General features: G+C 43.2%; 1 protein-coding gene across 2 annotated transcripts in view; it reads left to right on the top strand.

Moving 5' to 3' along the window:
- The window catches only part of LOC306709915 (ephrin type-B receptor 2-like), a gene marked incomplete at both ends in the record, with an annotated part of 32,480 nt that extends 16,400 nt beyond the window's left edge, over positions 1 to 16,080 (top strand). The window contains 15 exons of one of the 2 annotated variants that reach the window (XM_079178232.1): positions 793 to 857; positions 3,383 to 4,067; positions 7,546 to 7,701; positions 8,569 to 8,904; positions 9,039 to 9,163; positions 9,281 to 9,443; positions 9,572 to 9,680; positions 10,427 to 10,491; positions 10,668 to 10,790; positions 11,057 to 11,304; positions 12,433 to 12,648; positions 13,095 to 13,244; positions 13,923 to 14,116; positions 14,221 to 14,376; positions 15,972 to 16,080. In XM_079178232.1, coding sequence (XP_079034358.1) covers positions 793 to 857; positions 3,383 to 4,067; positions 7,546 to 7,701; positions 8,569 to 8,904; positions 9,039 to 9,163; positions 9,281 to 9,443; positions 9,572 to 9,680; positions 10,427 to 10,491; positions 10,668 to 10,790; positions 11,057 to 11,304; positions 12,433 to 12,648; positions 13,095 to 13,244; positions 13,923 to 14,116; positions 14,221 to 14,376; positions 15,972 to 16,080 — 2,900 coding nt within the window. Of the gene's footprint in view, positions 1 to 792; positions 858 to 3,382; positions 4,068 to 7,545; positions 7,702 to 8,568; positions 8,905 to 9,038; positions 9,164 to 9,280; positions 9,444 to 9,571; positions 9,681 to 10,423; positions 10,492 to 10,667; positions 10,791 to 11,056; positions 11,305 to 12,432; positions 12,649 to 13,094; positions 13,245 to 13,922; positions 14,117 to 14,220; positions 14,377 to 15,971 lie in introns of both variants that reach the window. The other variant, XM_079178231.1, reaches the window with a different exon arrangement.
- Between the last annotated feature and the right edge of the window lie 449 nt (positions 16,081 to 16,529).

Raw genomic sequence — 16,529 nt, 5'->3', positions numbered from 1 at the left:
CAGCAGATATTGGGATTCTCACCGCCAAACATGCCAAAACGCTAAAAATGTAATGTTACGTAAAAACTTCTTGCATATCTTTAAACTTTAACTCTTACTACTACAAAGTTCTGCTTGCTAGTTTCACAACAGTCACGCTAGCCCACTGACCAATCAAGCCGGACGTTAATGATGTCGTACTTGTAGGCCAGCTAGCAGCTCTGGCATGTCAAAGAATACGCCCAACATGTCAAACTAAAGGTCTGATTGGTTGAACACTATGAAAATCAACAATATCGTCCCCATTTACTTAAACTGCAAAGGGATTTACTTGTAATTCAGATTTCTTTACCCAGAGACAGCATAGGGATGAAATCTGATTGGATGAAAGCTCTACTTAAGACAAGCTGCACTGGAAGCAGCGCTGCAGGCTAGAAGCAGAGCAACTGAGCAAGACAGGAGCTGTGCAATGAGATAACAAGCTAATGGGAAAAATATTTAGATTACATGTAGTGTATTTATGAAAAATACTTAAATAGCTATAACTTTTTGATTCTGTCTAGACCAGCAGAGAAGGCCTTGCTGGCCCTGACGGCCCACCACAGGTGGCTAGTTCTTATGAATAGATGTTTGTGATTTGTTTGTAAGGAAATTCAATATTTCTATTAATATTTCTATTAATGAAACAAGTTGAAGGCTATATCGCAGAACAATTACAATTACTGAAATTATAAAAATTATAAAAATTAATATTCTGTAATAAACTTATATATAAGTTTCTAACCCTGATCTTTTAATTTTTGTCCCCTGCAGAAGTACTAATGGATTCAACGACGGCAACAGCTGAACTGGGCTGGACCATCCACCCATCACAGGGGGTGAGTGGAACAAACCAAGACTCCAGGAACACTGTAAAACTTACTGCCAATATACAAACGTTGTGTTACAATGTGACGGGAGCAGTGACGACATAATATGAAAATCTTTTGATTGACACCTGGAAACTCCTACACTGACCTCTTTTGGTTGAAATACCTCCGGTGAAGGGAGAATTATTGAATCAGTATCTCACTGTGGATGAACCAACTTGTATTGATGCTCTGATATCCAGTTTAGAGAGACCGTTGTCTCACAATAAATACTAATAAAATACAATCAGTGCTGAGTGGAAGGCTCAGGGTAGTACTTCTTGAAGAGGTGAGTTTTCAGCCTGATGAAAGATGGGCGGTGACTCTGCTGTGCTGACGTCAGTGGGGAGTTCATTCCTCCACTGTGGGGCCAGGACAGAGAACAGCTGTGACCGGGTCGATCGGCTGCAGGGACCTCTGAGCTTGACCATGGCCTGGAGATAGGAAGGAGCTGTTCCTTTCACTGCCCTGTAGTCCAGCACTAGAGTCTGAAACTGGATGTGAGCTCTTACAGGGAGCCAGTGTAGAGCACGGAGAAGGGAAGTTGTGTGGGAGAACTTGGGGCGATTGAACACCAGACGAGCTGCAGCTTTCTGGACAAGCTCCAGAGGTCTGATGGCCGACGCCGAGGCTCCGGCAAGTAGAGAGTTGCAGTAGTCCAGGAGGGAGATGACCAGAGCCTGGATGAGCACATGCGCCGTCTCCTCATCTAATACTGTGTATCTATGGCAAAAATGAAATAAAGTTTTCATATCTATGTTTTCATTAGTAAATAATTGCCTGACCCTAAGAGTCATTGTGTTTATGTTAACTTAGAATGAGTCCTTTATATCTGAATAGGGAGCTAGTCCTCTTCACAGAGCCCGCCATGTTTCTACAGTAGCCCACAATGGAAAACAACACTGGCTCTAGAGAGAGCTTTTTATGTTTTTACATAACCTGAAAGCCAACGTAGTTCTCCGACACAGTTGGAAAGGGGGCCTTGTGAGTGGAGGGCTATTCAGTTGGTTGCAATCTGCAACCTCACCACTAGATGCCAAAGTGTGTAAATCTTACACACTTGACCTTTAAAACAGCCTTTTTTTCCTGACTTGCAACCTCTTGTGGGTCACACAAATATTGAAAGTGAGATGTGAGATGGAATAAGAGGTGCGTTCAGACAAAATGTGAAGAAAATCTTTCATTCATGTTTGTGCAGTCTGTGTGTATTTGTACCAAACAGCCAACTGTTTAGCTGTAAGATAGCTAGCGATGGAAGCAGCAATCATGTGTGTGAGTGTGTCTGTTTGTGTGTGTGTTAGGGGAGCAGCTGTGTGTGTGTTTGTAAGGCTTAGCCTCTTGTCAGAACTCACCAAAAACTCCAGGGGTCTCATTTAAAACCGTTGCGTACGTACAACGGAGAGGCGTACGCCACTCCCCACGCAAACGTTGTGATCTATAAAAACAAACTTGAGGGGAGAATGTGCGCATCTGTACGGAAATGACCCATTCGTACGAACATTTTAGAGACACGGGGAAATTAGTGACGGAGATGTTGAGGTACTGAATTGAAGCCGGATTGTAGAAGTTAAATGTGAGGCATCATCAACAGTGTTATTTGTGCTAATGAGCCAGAAATATTCCATGAGCACCTTTCACTTGTAAAAGATAAAAAACAACTTGAATCACAAATGAAATTCTGTTCAATATTCATCAGCGCTGTCTCGCCTTCACATTCCCCCTTTACGGAATGCAGGACCGGACTGTCTGTTAATTAAGAATGAAATGGTTGTAGAAATCCAAGATCACCTCAAATAGCATTAAATCATTCCAGAACAGAGTGGCAGCACTTTTCAATAATATACATTTATAGTATAAAAAGGTACATATCGTATTTGTGTGTAAAACCCACTGCAGTGAACACGACTGTGCTGGCATGCTCGCAGGGCGCATTGGAGGTTCCGGCAAACACAAACTCAGCTGTGTGTGCCTTCTCCAGTCACCTCACACAGCACATATTAACTACCTGCAAATACTGTATGGATTGTGTGAATTAGCAAAGTGTGGAAATAAAGCCAGTAACAGCTCTTGTATAATCAATCTGTATCTTCTTTATCAGTCTTAATCATAATGCCATAAGAAAACAAAAGTAAATAAATAAATAAACTGTGTTTACCCATCAAACTTCCTTTTTTTAGATGATATACTGATTGTCGCGATCAGTCTAATTGCTGTAAAACATAAAAATATAAATACGGTGAGACTTGTGTGATGTGTTATGCTGCACAATAGATTCTCCGGCACTGTTAGGACTGCGTCAGTGGAAGAATTGGGAATGAACAAGTGTTCTTTGCTGTGATTCACCATAAAGTCCCTCTTATCAGCAGCTCATGTTTATGCATCAACATTCATAAGGTGCTTTGCTGCTTTAGAACAGCTGTTACTGTCAAAGTAGTTGTAGTTTTTGTACATTTGTTGTGTGTCGCTGAATATTTTGTTTCTTGTCTGTCTTCTAGTGGGAAGAAGTTAGCGGGTATGATGAAAACATGAACACCATCCGAACATACCAGGTGTGCAATGTCTTCGATAGCAGCCAGAACAACTGGGTGCGCACCAAATACATCCGCCGCCGTGGTGCTCAGCGCATCCATGTCCAGATGAAGTTCTCAGTGCGCGACTGCAGTTCCATACCCAATGTCCCTGGTTCCTGCAAAGAGACCTTCAACCTGTATTACTATGAGTCTGACTCGGACACGGCCACTAAATTATCCCCACCCTGGATGGAAAACCCCTGGGTGAAAGTGGACACTATAGCAGCCGATGAGAGCTTCTCTCAGGTTGATCTCGGTGGCCGCATCATGAAGATCAACAGTGAAGTCCGGAGTTTTGGACCTGTTTCGCGCAATGGCTTCTACCTCGCTTTCCAGGATTATGGCGCCTGCATGTCACTCATTGCCGTTCGAGTCTTCTACAGGAAATGTCCCCGTGTGATTCAGAATGGCGCAATCTTCCCTGAGACTCTGTCTGGAGCAGAGAGCACCTCTCTGGTGGCAGCCAGAGGGGTGTGTGTTCCCAATGGGGAGGAGGTGGATGTACCTATCAAGCTGTACTGTAACGGGGATGGGGAGTGGATGGTGCCCATTGGGCGCTGCATGTGCAAAGCCGGCTATGAGGCAGTAGAGAATGGTACAGTCTGCAGAGGTAAGGAGCCCACCTACTAAATGACACCTCTGTTTTGTTTTCTTGATTTCTTGTTGCAGCAGATTTGTGCCTTCTTGGGTATGGTGCTTACCTTCTTGTGTCAGGAGCAGAACATTTTATTCAGTCAGCTGAAAATGTTGTCATAACCACAGTTCAGCCGTTTTAGCCACGCCAGCAGCATAGCTGTAGGAATGAAAATATAGACAGGTCAGTCGGTCCACCACTGTGGTCGACAAGAAAATGCATCTCAGGAAATATTGGATATGGCAGTAAAAGGATGTACATTTGTGGTCCACTCCGCATGATTCCAAACGGCTTTGCCTGACCTTTAATCTCATAGTGCCATCAGCAGGTCAATGTTTTCATTTATCCAGTGAAATATTTCACTCAAGCCAAGTTGATGGTGACAAATCGGGATCACCAAAGTCAGTAGGAGTCATCGTCTTGGGACCATGAATGTCTGTATAAGATATCCCTTCTTCATAGAAGCTCGTAGAGACTCAGTTTTTTCACAGAACGGAGGAGAGAGACCGGCAGCACATGGCTGCAAGGATTCATTTTTTTTTTGTGGCGATTTTCATCCAGAAAACCATCTCAAGGTGCGAAGCATTTACAATTTTGTACTGTTTGGCTGTGTGTTGATCTGTGGCTTATGGAGTGCAGCTTGTTAATAGTTTGAAGGAGAGGAATTTGGAAGATATGGTTGGATTCAGTATGGAATCCTCGTGCTCATTGATATGCGGTATGTCTGTGAAAGTGCCGTAGTTTTTGGTTGGGATTTATATTATATTATTTATTCTGATTCCATCAAATCTGTTTTTTTTTCGCAATCAAAATTGATGCGAATGCATGAAGCTAAGTACAACCGACCGCTGACTAAGGCATTTTAGGCGACCAAGGAGGTTACAATTAACTTATGAAGTGAAAACAACCTGTGAAAAGGTTGAAGGAGCAGTGAGGATTTAGGGGGCTCTATCTACATCAGGGGTGGGCAATTCTTTTTCCCAAAGAGCCGCATGAGAAACGGACTGTTGTGGAGAGCCGGACCAATAGACTGAACTCAATCCTGCTCAATATTATTCCACCTCTTTATAAAAAGCTGTAAATTATATGGTTTTGATAAGCTATGAGTGGTAAGAGTAAATATTATGATCAGTGGTGGAATGTAACTTAAGTATATTTGCTTAAGTACTGTACTTAAGTACAAATTCAAGGTACTTTACTTGAGTGTTCCCATTGTATTCAACTTTGTACTTACATTAGTCATTTAGCAGACGCTTTTATCCAAAGCGACTTACAATAAGTGTATTCAACATAGATATTCAAGAGAACTACTAGTCACCAGAAGTCATAAGTCCATCTTTGTTAAACAAGTATCTAAGAGCATAAACCAGAGCAAACGTACAGTGCAGAAACAAATGAATACAATGAGTGCTGAGTGGAAGGCTCAGGGTAGTACTTCTTGAAGAGGTGAGTTTTCAGCCTGATGAAAGATGGGCAGCGACTCTGCTGTGCTGACGTCAGTGGGGAGTTCATTCCTCCACTGTGGGGCCAGGACAGAGAACAGCTGTGACCGGGTCGATCGACCGCAGGGACCTCTGAGCTTGACCATGGCCTGGAGATAGGAAGGAGCTGTTCCTTTCACTGCCCTGTAGTCCAGCACCAGAGTCTGAAACTGGATGTGAGCTCTTACAGGGAGCCAGTGTAGAGCACGGAGAAGGGAAGTTGTGTGGGAGAACTTGGGGAGATTGAACACCAGACGAGCTGCAGCTTTCTGGACAAGCTCCAGAGGTCTGATGGCCGACGCCGGGGCTCCGGCAAGTAGAGAGTTGCAGTAGTCCAGGAGGGAGATGACCAGAGCCTGGATGAGCACCTGCTCCATCTCGTCCACTCCACTACATCTGAGGGAAATATTGTACTTTTTACTCCACCACATTTGTCTGGCAGCTTTAATTACTAGTTACATTACAATTGTTCAAACCTTTCCTAACTGTAAGCACTATCAAAAAGGAAAGTCTTAAGCCTACTCTTAAATGCGGTGAGTGTGTCTGCCCTCTGGACTGAAACGGGAAGCTGGTTCCACAAAAGAGGAGCTTGATAACTGAAGGTTCTGGTTCCCATCCTACTTTTTAAGACTCTAGGAACCACAAGTAACCCTGAATTAATGGAGCACAGCTCTCTAGTAGGATAATATAGTACTATTAGCTCCTTAAGATATGAGGGTGCCTGACCAATTAGGCTTTGTAGGTAAGTAAAATGATTTTAAATTATATTCTAGCTTTTACAGGGAGTTAGTGTAGAGAAGCTAATACAGGAGTAATATGATCTCTTTTCTTAGTTTGTGTTAGTACATGGGCTGTAGCATTCTGAGTCAACTGGTGTAAGGTTTTTGCAGAAAATAAAAGGGCTGGACCCAAATGCCGGGAGACACGGGAAACAGAGGGTTGGATAATTGTGGGTTTAATTGAGTGAATCACAAATCACAAGAATCACAGACACGAAACGTACCATGAGGAACTGGCAGGCAGACGACAGACAGACCAGGTTACACCAAAGACGAACGAACACTGAGCCAATGGGACACACAGGGTTTAAATACACAGGGAAGGTGCAGGTGATTAGACACAGCAGGTTTCAATCATTATAACTGTATTTTAACTGCTACTGTGTAAAGCGAATACTGCTGTCAAAAAGAACCTTATTTGTTTAAAGTGTTTGCAAACCAAATGTTATTGCACTTTTGTTCATATAGCAGTACTTTTAAAATAAAAGTGCGCAATACACTACTTCTGAATTCATTATTGAACTTTGCGTATAACAATGTGATTAATCTAAAAGAAAATCATGCGAATAATCACGATTAAAAATTGTAATCGTTGCCCAGCACTAATATATATTCACATGGCACTAAATAGCGCAAATTCGATATTATTGTAATGTTCCGGACCTTTTCCCGAGGAGATTTTCTCAATCTGGACCTTTTTTAATTTTGATTGAATACCCCTGGTTTAGATGGTCACGGGGGTCTGCTAAGGAAGATAGTAATAAATACTACAGTTCTCTTGCTTTCTCCTATTCTGTCTTTCATGCCTTTTGTAATCCCAGACCGTGTCCTCAGCTCCACATGTTCTGACATGTCTTATGATCCTGGGGACAGTGGAACTGACAGCATCTGAAGGAGTCCCAGTACATGTCGCTACGATGAGCTGACCTCTATGAGATGCAGATGTCTGAGCTAACATACGCCCTCCAGGGAAAATGTAGAGATGAAAAAGCTCGGACAGAGTATTTTTGAATCTGACTACTAATCCTAATGGTTCTGATACCAAAGTAGCCAATAGCCAACATGATTTTAAGCCAACACTGTGGACCTTTTTTCTTCTGGTACAGTGTATCATGCATTTTGTTCTTAAGCTTGCTGGTCTCATTTCTTTTTTCTGTCATTCCTCTTTACCACTGTTGCATATCTCCAATACAGCATGTGGATCAGGCTTCTTCAAGGCTGCACAGGGAGACCACAAATGTCTGCAATGCCCCATAAACAGCCGAACCACCAGCGAGGGAGCAACTAACTGTGTCTGTCGCAACGGCTACTACCGCAGTGACTCCGACCCTTCACAGATGCCCTGTACAAGTATGTATACACGAGGCTGTCATGTGTACCTGCTGCAAACAGCAGTGAACACCTCTCCATCTGACCAACATGATCTAAACTGTAGTTTTGTGATCCGTTGCTTTCTAGTCTTCCGACCACTCAAAGCTCTTTAACACTACATGTCATTCACCCATTCATACACTAATGACAGGGGCTACCATGCAAGGTGCCACCTGGCCATCGGGACCATTCATTTAGGAGCCCAAGGACACATCGACATGGACTGGACGAGCCTACATGTCCCTCTTTTGGCTAGAAATCTATTTTAATAGGCACTAATCTGCCGTCAAGGAAAACATGGAATGCTTTCGTCCTATTTGGAAACTTGGGACGGGTGCACTGAAGCCTGAAATTAGTAGTAAAACAACAAACACACAAAAAACATTTCACCTGCCAAACGTTTTTTTCAACTGTTGTACAGATAAAAGGAAAACATAATAAACTTGTTTCACCTGTTCTTAAGTCATAAGCACAGGAGAGAAAAAACAAGATACATCAGACTGAAAACTGGATCATCAGAATTGATTTTTTCTCACTTGCCTCTCAGAGCTTCTGTAAACAAGTATACACATCATGAGTTATTGCCATGTTTACCTCTCAGGTCTGTGCTTATAAGAGCACCTGCCGAAACTTAGACTTCTTTAGAAGTAAATCTGAGTTTGTTTGTTTCATTTATGTGTCATATGTTGGGTATTAGTTAAACAACACAGGCTGAAAATAAACCCAGAAGAGGCAGCAATCTGTAGTGATGGAAAGTAGAAGTACATAAATACTAATGAATCAGTGTTACAGTTACAAAAACAGTTTTAAAGTACAGTGTTAGTACAACACCCTGTTCTCTTCCAGCTGTTCCATCAGCTCCACAGAGCGTCATCTCCATCGTGAATGAGACCTCTCTGAGGCTGGAGTGGAGCCCCCCACTGGAGGGCGGTGGCCGAGAAGACGTCGTCTACAACATCATATGTAAAAGCTGCGGCAGTGGGCGGGGCGGCTGCACCCGCTGTGGAGACAACGTGCAGTTTGTCCCTCGTCAGCTGGGACTAACCGACACCAGCGTCCACATCAACGACCTCCTGGCTCACACACAGTACACCTTTGAAATACAAGCTGTCAATGGAGTGTCTGACCAGAGTCCTTATTCACCACAGTACACGTCCGTCAACATCACCACCAACCAGGCTGGTGAGTAACCCAACGTCTTACAAGCCTGATTTCCCTTCGAGTGAAAGACCAACAGCTTCAGTTATATTTTCAGTTTCAGTGGTCAGTTTTTTCTCTACAGCCTCTAATTTTGCTTCTCCTTGTGTTCTTCTCAGCACCATCAGCAGTGTCCATCATCCACCAGGTTGGCAGAGCCCCGAACAGTGTCACCCTGTCCTGGTCCCAGCCTGATCAGCCCAATGGAGTGATTCTGGACTACGAGCTGCAGTATTATGAGAAGGTACATCAGTGCTGATGATGAAGAGTTAGTGACTTATTAAGACGGCTCATACAGACGAGTGTCAATCTTACTGCTCCAGTGGTTTTAGTTAAATCCATTTGTCAGATTATTTTTCAGAACCAGGCAGAGTGGAACTCATCTCTAACCAGGAGTCAGACCAACACAGCAGTCATACGAGGCTTGAAGCCTGGAACTATCTACGTCTTCCAGGTTCGGGCTCGGACTGTCGCTGGATTTGGACGCTTTAGTGGCAAAATGTACTTCCAAACTATGACTGAAGGTAGGAATGTCAATCAGTTTTACTGACCAACTAGATTCGCCCATGCGTTCGCCCCAGGTGCTTCCTACAAGGTGATCTCATCTATCACTGAACATGAGTCACAGTTCTTGGTTTTCTGTCACCTGTAGAAGAATATAACTCCAGTATCCAGGAGAAGCTCCCACTCATCATCGGTTCTGCTGCTGCAGGGCTAGTCTTCATCATTGCCATCACTGTCTTCATAATTGTCTGCCGCAGGTGAGCCAGTAATGTTACAGGCCTGTGAAACAATATAATAATAACATGTGTGTTTCCATTTAAGTACTGTTAAAAGAGTATCACCTAATGGTAGCTTGTTTCTATTGCGAGCTGTAAGATCAGCTCGCAAACTATCTGCAGTAAACTAGACCTCACACTGAATGTGCCATAAAACCAAAACAATGAACTAAAAGATGCCTTTAATCATGCTGCAATCCCATGGAATCAAGCAGTATGGTGTAAACCGGACATCATGTTCATGCATGGGGACATAAGTGAATACCGACAACGGTAACGGTAGACGGCATTTCTGTCCAAAGTTAAGATATTTTATTCTCCACGACACGTTTCGCTAAATCCTTGAGTAAGACACTGAATCCCAAGTTGCTCCCCAGACACTTCCCAGCAACCCACTGCTTCTAATGCCTAGGATGGGTTCAATGCAGAGGTCCCATCTCACTATGTTGTTTTGAGTACTATTGTATGTGACGATATGAATAAAAGGTTTTAAGTTTAAAACCACAACGGCTCAAAACTAAAGTGCTGTGCATCAGACATAAGTTCTTCTTTGCCGATATAAAACCTCACTGCTTGTGTGTTTTGGCAAAACAATCTCAAAACTCAAGGTCCACTTACCAGATGTTTCCAGAGTCCATCCATATCACACGTCATCAGTGGACAAAGTTGTACAGTTCATGGGGACGGATCTCTTGACATGCAAGCCTCTGTGTTTTTGTCCTCAGCAGGAGAAGTCCTGACAGACCAGAATCAGACTACACAGACAAACTCCAACATTACACCAGTGGTCACAGTAAGTAACATTGTTTACTGTGCACAACACGTTGTCATCAGAAAGATAACATTGATGTTCCAAGTGTCAGCTTTTGATTTGGGAGAATATGTAAAAAGAAATGCAGGATGCTGGTATGTTTCAGTTGTGTGTGTGTGTGTGTAGCTGTTGCTGTCTCTTCTATCTCTCTGTTGAAGTGTCACCAGGAATGAAGATCTACATCGACCCCTTCACGTATGAGGACCCTAATGAAGCAGTCAGAGAGTTTGCCAAGGAGATTGACATGTCTTGTGTCAAGATTGAACAAGTGATTGGTGCAGGTAAATGAAAACAGTGCATGAAAATGGAAATGGTATCAGATAAAGCCAGTGAGGACTGAACAGAGGAACTCTTCAGCAGGGCTCTGAGGGTACTCACTGCTTAGTACATCAGGGCAGGCCTCGCCATATGAATGCAACATGTCATGTTACTGTCTAACAAGATATGAAGACTATGTCAGAGAAAACTCTGATAGTGATAGAGTAACTCAAAGTTTTAGATCAAGGCTTTATTGTTAGTCCACTGACTGCCCTCATCTTCCTGTAAGGTGAGTTTGGGGAGGTGTGCAGTGGAAACCTCCGGCAGCCAGGGAAGAGAGAGATCCTGGTGGCTATTAAGGCGCTGAAGGCCGGCTACACTGATCGTCAGAGGCGGGACTTCCTGAGCGAGGCGTCCATCATGGGCCAGTTCGACCACCCCAACATCATCCATCTGGAGGGGGTGGTGACCAAGAGCAGCCCTGTGATGATCGTCACTGAGTTCATGCAAAACGGATCCCTGGACTCCTTCCTCAGGGTAAAGGACACACTGACAGCTCATGCATTGTAATGCACCTGCTGCAATGAGGTTCTCAGTACATTTTATAATCAGTCTGCACATGGACATAGACGCACAACGGCCGTGTTAAAGCTATACTATGGTAGCAATGTGGTGAAATCTAAACGTTTGGCAATGTATGTGTAAATGTGTATGTATCTGTCCTGCATTGTGTGTACTTTGCTTCATTAAAGTGACAGTTCATGAAAGCTGGTCTCTGGGAACAGGGGACTGGCTAGGTGGTCTCAACCACATCTCATGGTCTTTTACAGCCGATAGAACCGGCTCAAGTTGATTGAAAGCCCACAAATCAAGTTCAAGCTGCTGATATGATCAGACAGCACAAACAATATTTGCCCGGTAAAATCTCTAAATGAAAGGCATTCAGCCTGTCTGTATCACAGCTCAGAGAACTAATCTCATACAGAGAACATTTCAAGTAGCTTTTGAGAGGGTGGGTGAGGGGGGTAAAATAGTCAGTAGCAATCTACAACAAAATGGTCTGCTTATTCAACATAAACTAAGAATAATTCAATTATATGAACAGTTTATTTGATATTTTGTCATGATGTCCAATGTTTGACCATGAGTCGAGACTATAGTGTAATATATACGGTAGCTAGTTTAGGTGCAAAATGTGTGTGTGTGTGTGTGGTGTGTGTGCTTGGTAACTAGTAACTACGCCACTGGCACTCTAGACACCTTTCTCTCCATCTCGCCTGTATTCTATAATCAAAGTTTCTGCTAGCTCTCTTGGGTTCCCTCTGGTTCCCTAAGTTTACCTCCACAGACATCTCGCTTCACCTCAGAAGAGTCTCTTGTTTTCTAAATCAAGTCGATCAGATCTGCAATCAACTTTCAGGTTTTGGTTCAAATTGAATTCACTCCTTACTCCTTACAGGCTTTAGGATTATCCCGTTACACAGCCTCCCCATCTGATCCTCTGGTCAGGACAGAGTTTGGCCACATGGCTCCCGATTGTGGTTTTTCTTTCACTTCAGCAACATGTTCACAGTCTCTCCAAATTCAGTCAGGAGTGTTCAGTCATTTGCATTAGTCATCACAAAAGACAAAGTTGAACTTGATGTTTGGTTATTTTTCTTACAGCAAAATGATGGGCAGTTTACAGTGATCCAGCTGGTGGGAATGCTGCGCGGCATAGCAGCAGGAATGAAGTACCTATGTGACATGAACTACGTCCACCGGGACCTGGCAGCTAGGAACATCCTGGTCAACAGCAACCTGGTGTGCAAAGTGTCTGACTTCGGCCTGTCCCGCTTCCTTGAGGACGACACATCAGACCCCACCTACACCAGCGCTCTGGTGAGTCTTCATCACAGACTTCAATGGCTGTGTTTGATTTTAAGAGCTCCTCACAAAGCTGCTTGGAGACTCTTCTCCTGAGAGACTGAACTCCTCAGCTAAGAGCAGGGCAGGGTTGACAGGTGACCAGACTGTGTCAGTGAATGTGGAATCATAATTAAATACTATACATAGGACCATGAAAACTAACTAGATTGGATTGGATTAAAAAAGTTATTTCAATAATAAATTAAACTAAATAAATTAATAAATTAAATAATATTGGACTACTTTGTAGTTTACATTAGGAATTAAATTAAATTACTGGAAGCAAAACAGGACATAAAACAAACAGAAATAGATGGGCCAATAGGCCAATAGGTTTCTAGAAAAACATCAGTGATGGAATGACACGTGTATTTCGGCCCGCTGAGCCACTGTTGACCTTCACACTTGTTTTTTTCTAGGGAGGGAAGATTCCCATCCGGTGGACGGCTCCAGAGGCAATTCAGTACAGGAAGTTCACCTCCTCCAGTGACTGCTGGAGCTATGGCATAGTCATGTGGGAGGTGATGTCATATGGAGAGAGGCCCTACTGGGACATGAGCAATCAAGATGTGAGTAAAGCCCTGTCAATCAGCCAGCAATATCACAGTCGTCACATAGAAAGGTGATCCGCCAATGTATTTAATGATGGGGCCTCATTCAGCCAAAATAATAATAAACGATCTCTCTGTACTCCAACCTCTATAAATTCATTCAGCATTTAACAGTAACATATACACTATGTACACATATTAACAAACTATCACAAGTGTTAGTGTTATAATCCCATTGAAATTATTCAAATAGACCTTGTAGTTAACGAGATAAGCTCATTTCAGTGTGGGTATGACATTTTCGAGCAGAGGCCTCAAAATAGGCTTAGAGGTTAACCCTAAGCCTATTTTGAGGCCTCTAAAAATATGCTGGCCAACAGCTCCAACTCTGGTAACCAAAGTGTCTCAGGTTCAAATCTCTACCTCTATACCTGGTAATTAACTAGATACAGTGTGTAAAAGAAGACAGTTGGTCAAGAAAAACTCTTTGTTGTTGTGTAGTGTTTTTAAAAGTGTTTAAATCACCATCTGGCTCCATCTATAATGCGGTTTATCTCAGAAAGTAACAACCAAACGTCGGTTTCAGTTCCTTTCATTGTGGTTTTGATTGTGTATCTTATCTGTTGAGTTCTTAACTGGATCAGGTTCCAGTCATGTTCTGAGACTCAACATTAGTTTTCACCTAAATTCTTCTAGGTTATCAATGCCATAGAGCAGGACTACAGGTTGCCACCCCCTATGGATTGTCCTAGTGCATTGCATCAGCTGATGCTGGATTGCTGGCAGAAAGAACGCAACAACCGGCCCAAATTCAGCCAGATTGTCAGCACCCTGGACAAGATGATCCGCAACCCCAACAGCCTCAAGGCCACGACACCACTGTCATCAAGGTATGAAAAGGAGAGGACCTCCATCACTTCACACTGTGGATGACCTACACCCTTCACAAATCAACCTTCTTACAAGATGCTGTCTTCTTCTTTCTGTCCACCAGTGTTCACTTACCTCTGCTTGATCGCACCGCTCCAGACTTCTCCTCATTCAGCATCGTGGATGAGTGGCTGGACGCCATCAAGATGGGCCAGTACAAGGAGAACTTTACCAACGAAGGCTTCACCAGCTTTGATGTGGTGTCTCAAATGACCATGGAGTATGTTAGATACTTTTAATATATCCACACTGTGAAGAAGACATATCACACTTAGAGAGATGTGGTGATGATACGGATCATCATGATCATTGTTAGCTATATGTGATTTAAATCTAGTGACTCGCCTCGTGAGGTACAAGTGGTATTACAGCACAGGACGGGCTTCCTTGGCTAGCTTGTTAGCATGCTCATTTCACTAGATATTTCTGCAACATAACACATAGACGTCTTTGATATAACGTCAACACTGTAACCTCCTTACATTCTCTTGATAACATTAGTTCAGATGTTTTAACCTAAATCTCCAGCCAGACCTTCCACATTGCACCCTTAGCGGAAAAGTCAGCAAATACTCTTCTAAAATATCTGTGCTAAACCAACTTATTATCATATAACGATGAATTGATTGCATTAGATCAGGGGTGGCCAACCAGTCAGAGACCAAGAGCCACATTTTGTACTGTGTTACCGCAAAGAGCCACATCATACACATGGGCACACATGAACATCACCCTATCCCTTCCTCACACACACACATACCTTTGCTCAGCCAGATTTATTGTAAATGTCACACACCAACATGATTATGACAGAAATTGACTCCTAAGACCACAGGCCAGTCATTTTCAACAATGAACATTGTGTACACTGTCTCACACAGACAAACTCTCAGTTCAACCAAGTCCACAAACAAAAATATAATAATTTACAATAGTGTTTTTATTTTACTATGCATGTTGCTTAGTGGGACTTCTGGCATCCTTGCCTTGAACAATCCTCTTCAAATCTGGCTTGTATTCCGTTGTTGCCACTCGAAGCAATTCTTTCACATGGGTGTCAGTCAGAACAGATCGATGCTTTGATTTCACGTGTTTCAGGGTAGAAAACACAGACTCGCAGACGTATGTTGACCCAAACATTGACAGTATCTTAACGCAGCCCGTTTGACATTGGGGTATTTTTTCATTGGCACACTTTTCCAGAACTCAATGGTCCCGTCCCTTAAAGCAGGTTTGAGTTGGTCCTCCTCACAAAGATCGATCATCTCCAACTCAGCCGCATCCTCATCTGTGACTAGCGGGGCTTTCAAACAGTCCGTCTCTGCGTTAAATGGGTCGACGAGGAACGTAATCTGTGGCCGCACATGCGCGTTTGACGAAAATACCGTATTTAACTCAAGCGAAGCGAACACGCACATTAAAAAAACACAAATACAAACTTCGATATGAACGTAAGAGCCGCATGAAACCGGGCAAAGAGCCGCATGCGGCTCGGGAGCCGCGGGTTGGCCACCCCTGCATTAGATAATTAAGAAGAATGCTTTACTTGCTTATCTTTGATCAATTCCAATTACATTACATTAACATTATAATTACACAGCAACTTAAAGTGAAAACATAGCTTCAATAATTCTTCACAAAAAACATGCAGATGAGTTTTAGTACAATCTTCATATGTTCCTCAAACAGGGCAAAGTAGCCTGAGAGACTAAACTTAAGGCAAAACGCTCCAATGCGACTCGGGAAGCCTTGAATCTCTTGAAGTGTTCATCTTGTGGTAGACTGAGGTGGAATTGACAAAATGTTTTTCTTTAGGGACATCATCAGAGTGGGAGTGATGTTGGCCGGCCACCAGAAGAAGATCCTCAACAGCATCCAGTCCATGAGGGCCCAGATGAACCAGATCACTTCAGTGGAGGTGTGACCTTGCAGACCAGGAGCACACACTCTGTTTACAGGAGGAAACCCAGAAGCCACCCACCACCATTCCTGCATTCTCCTAGAACCCTCTGAGGACACAGACTGTGACTTCAATCCGCCCCCCCACCCCCTCCAAACTCTCTCCAGAAGGTTCTATCAGTCTGCAGCACCTGCAGATGTTTGGTAGTTTCCTTGTAGCTGCTGTATGTTCAGGGAACAGTCGTGCTGGGGGGCTTGGTGTTGACCATAAACACCTGCATCTAAACCCAGTCTTCAAACAGCGCCGTCCATGTCTATTTGATGGGACACCTTGTTTTTTTGGATTTATTCTATTCAATGATAACACACTATACTTGGCTCCACTACCACCAAGGTCAAACATTCAGTGAGAAATCACTTTCCAAAACTGTCCTTGCACTTTGACTTTTTTTGTACAACACTCACTGTTGGAAA

The sequence above is a fragment of the Pholis gunnellus genome (genome assembly GCF_910591455.1).
Source record: "Pholis gunnellus genome assembly, chromosome: 2".
NCBI lineage: Eukaryota > Metazoa > Chordata > Actinopteri > Perciformes > Pholidae > Pholis > Pholis gunnellus.
Note: the sequence above shows the minus strand (reverse complement) of the source record. Positions and strands in the feature narration are given on the sequence as shown.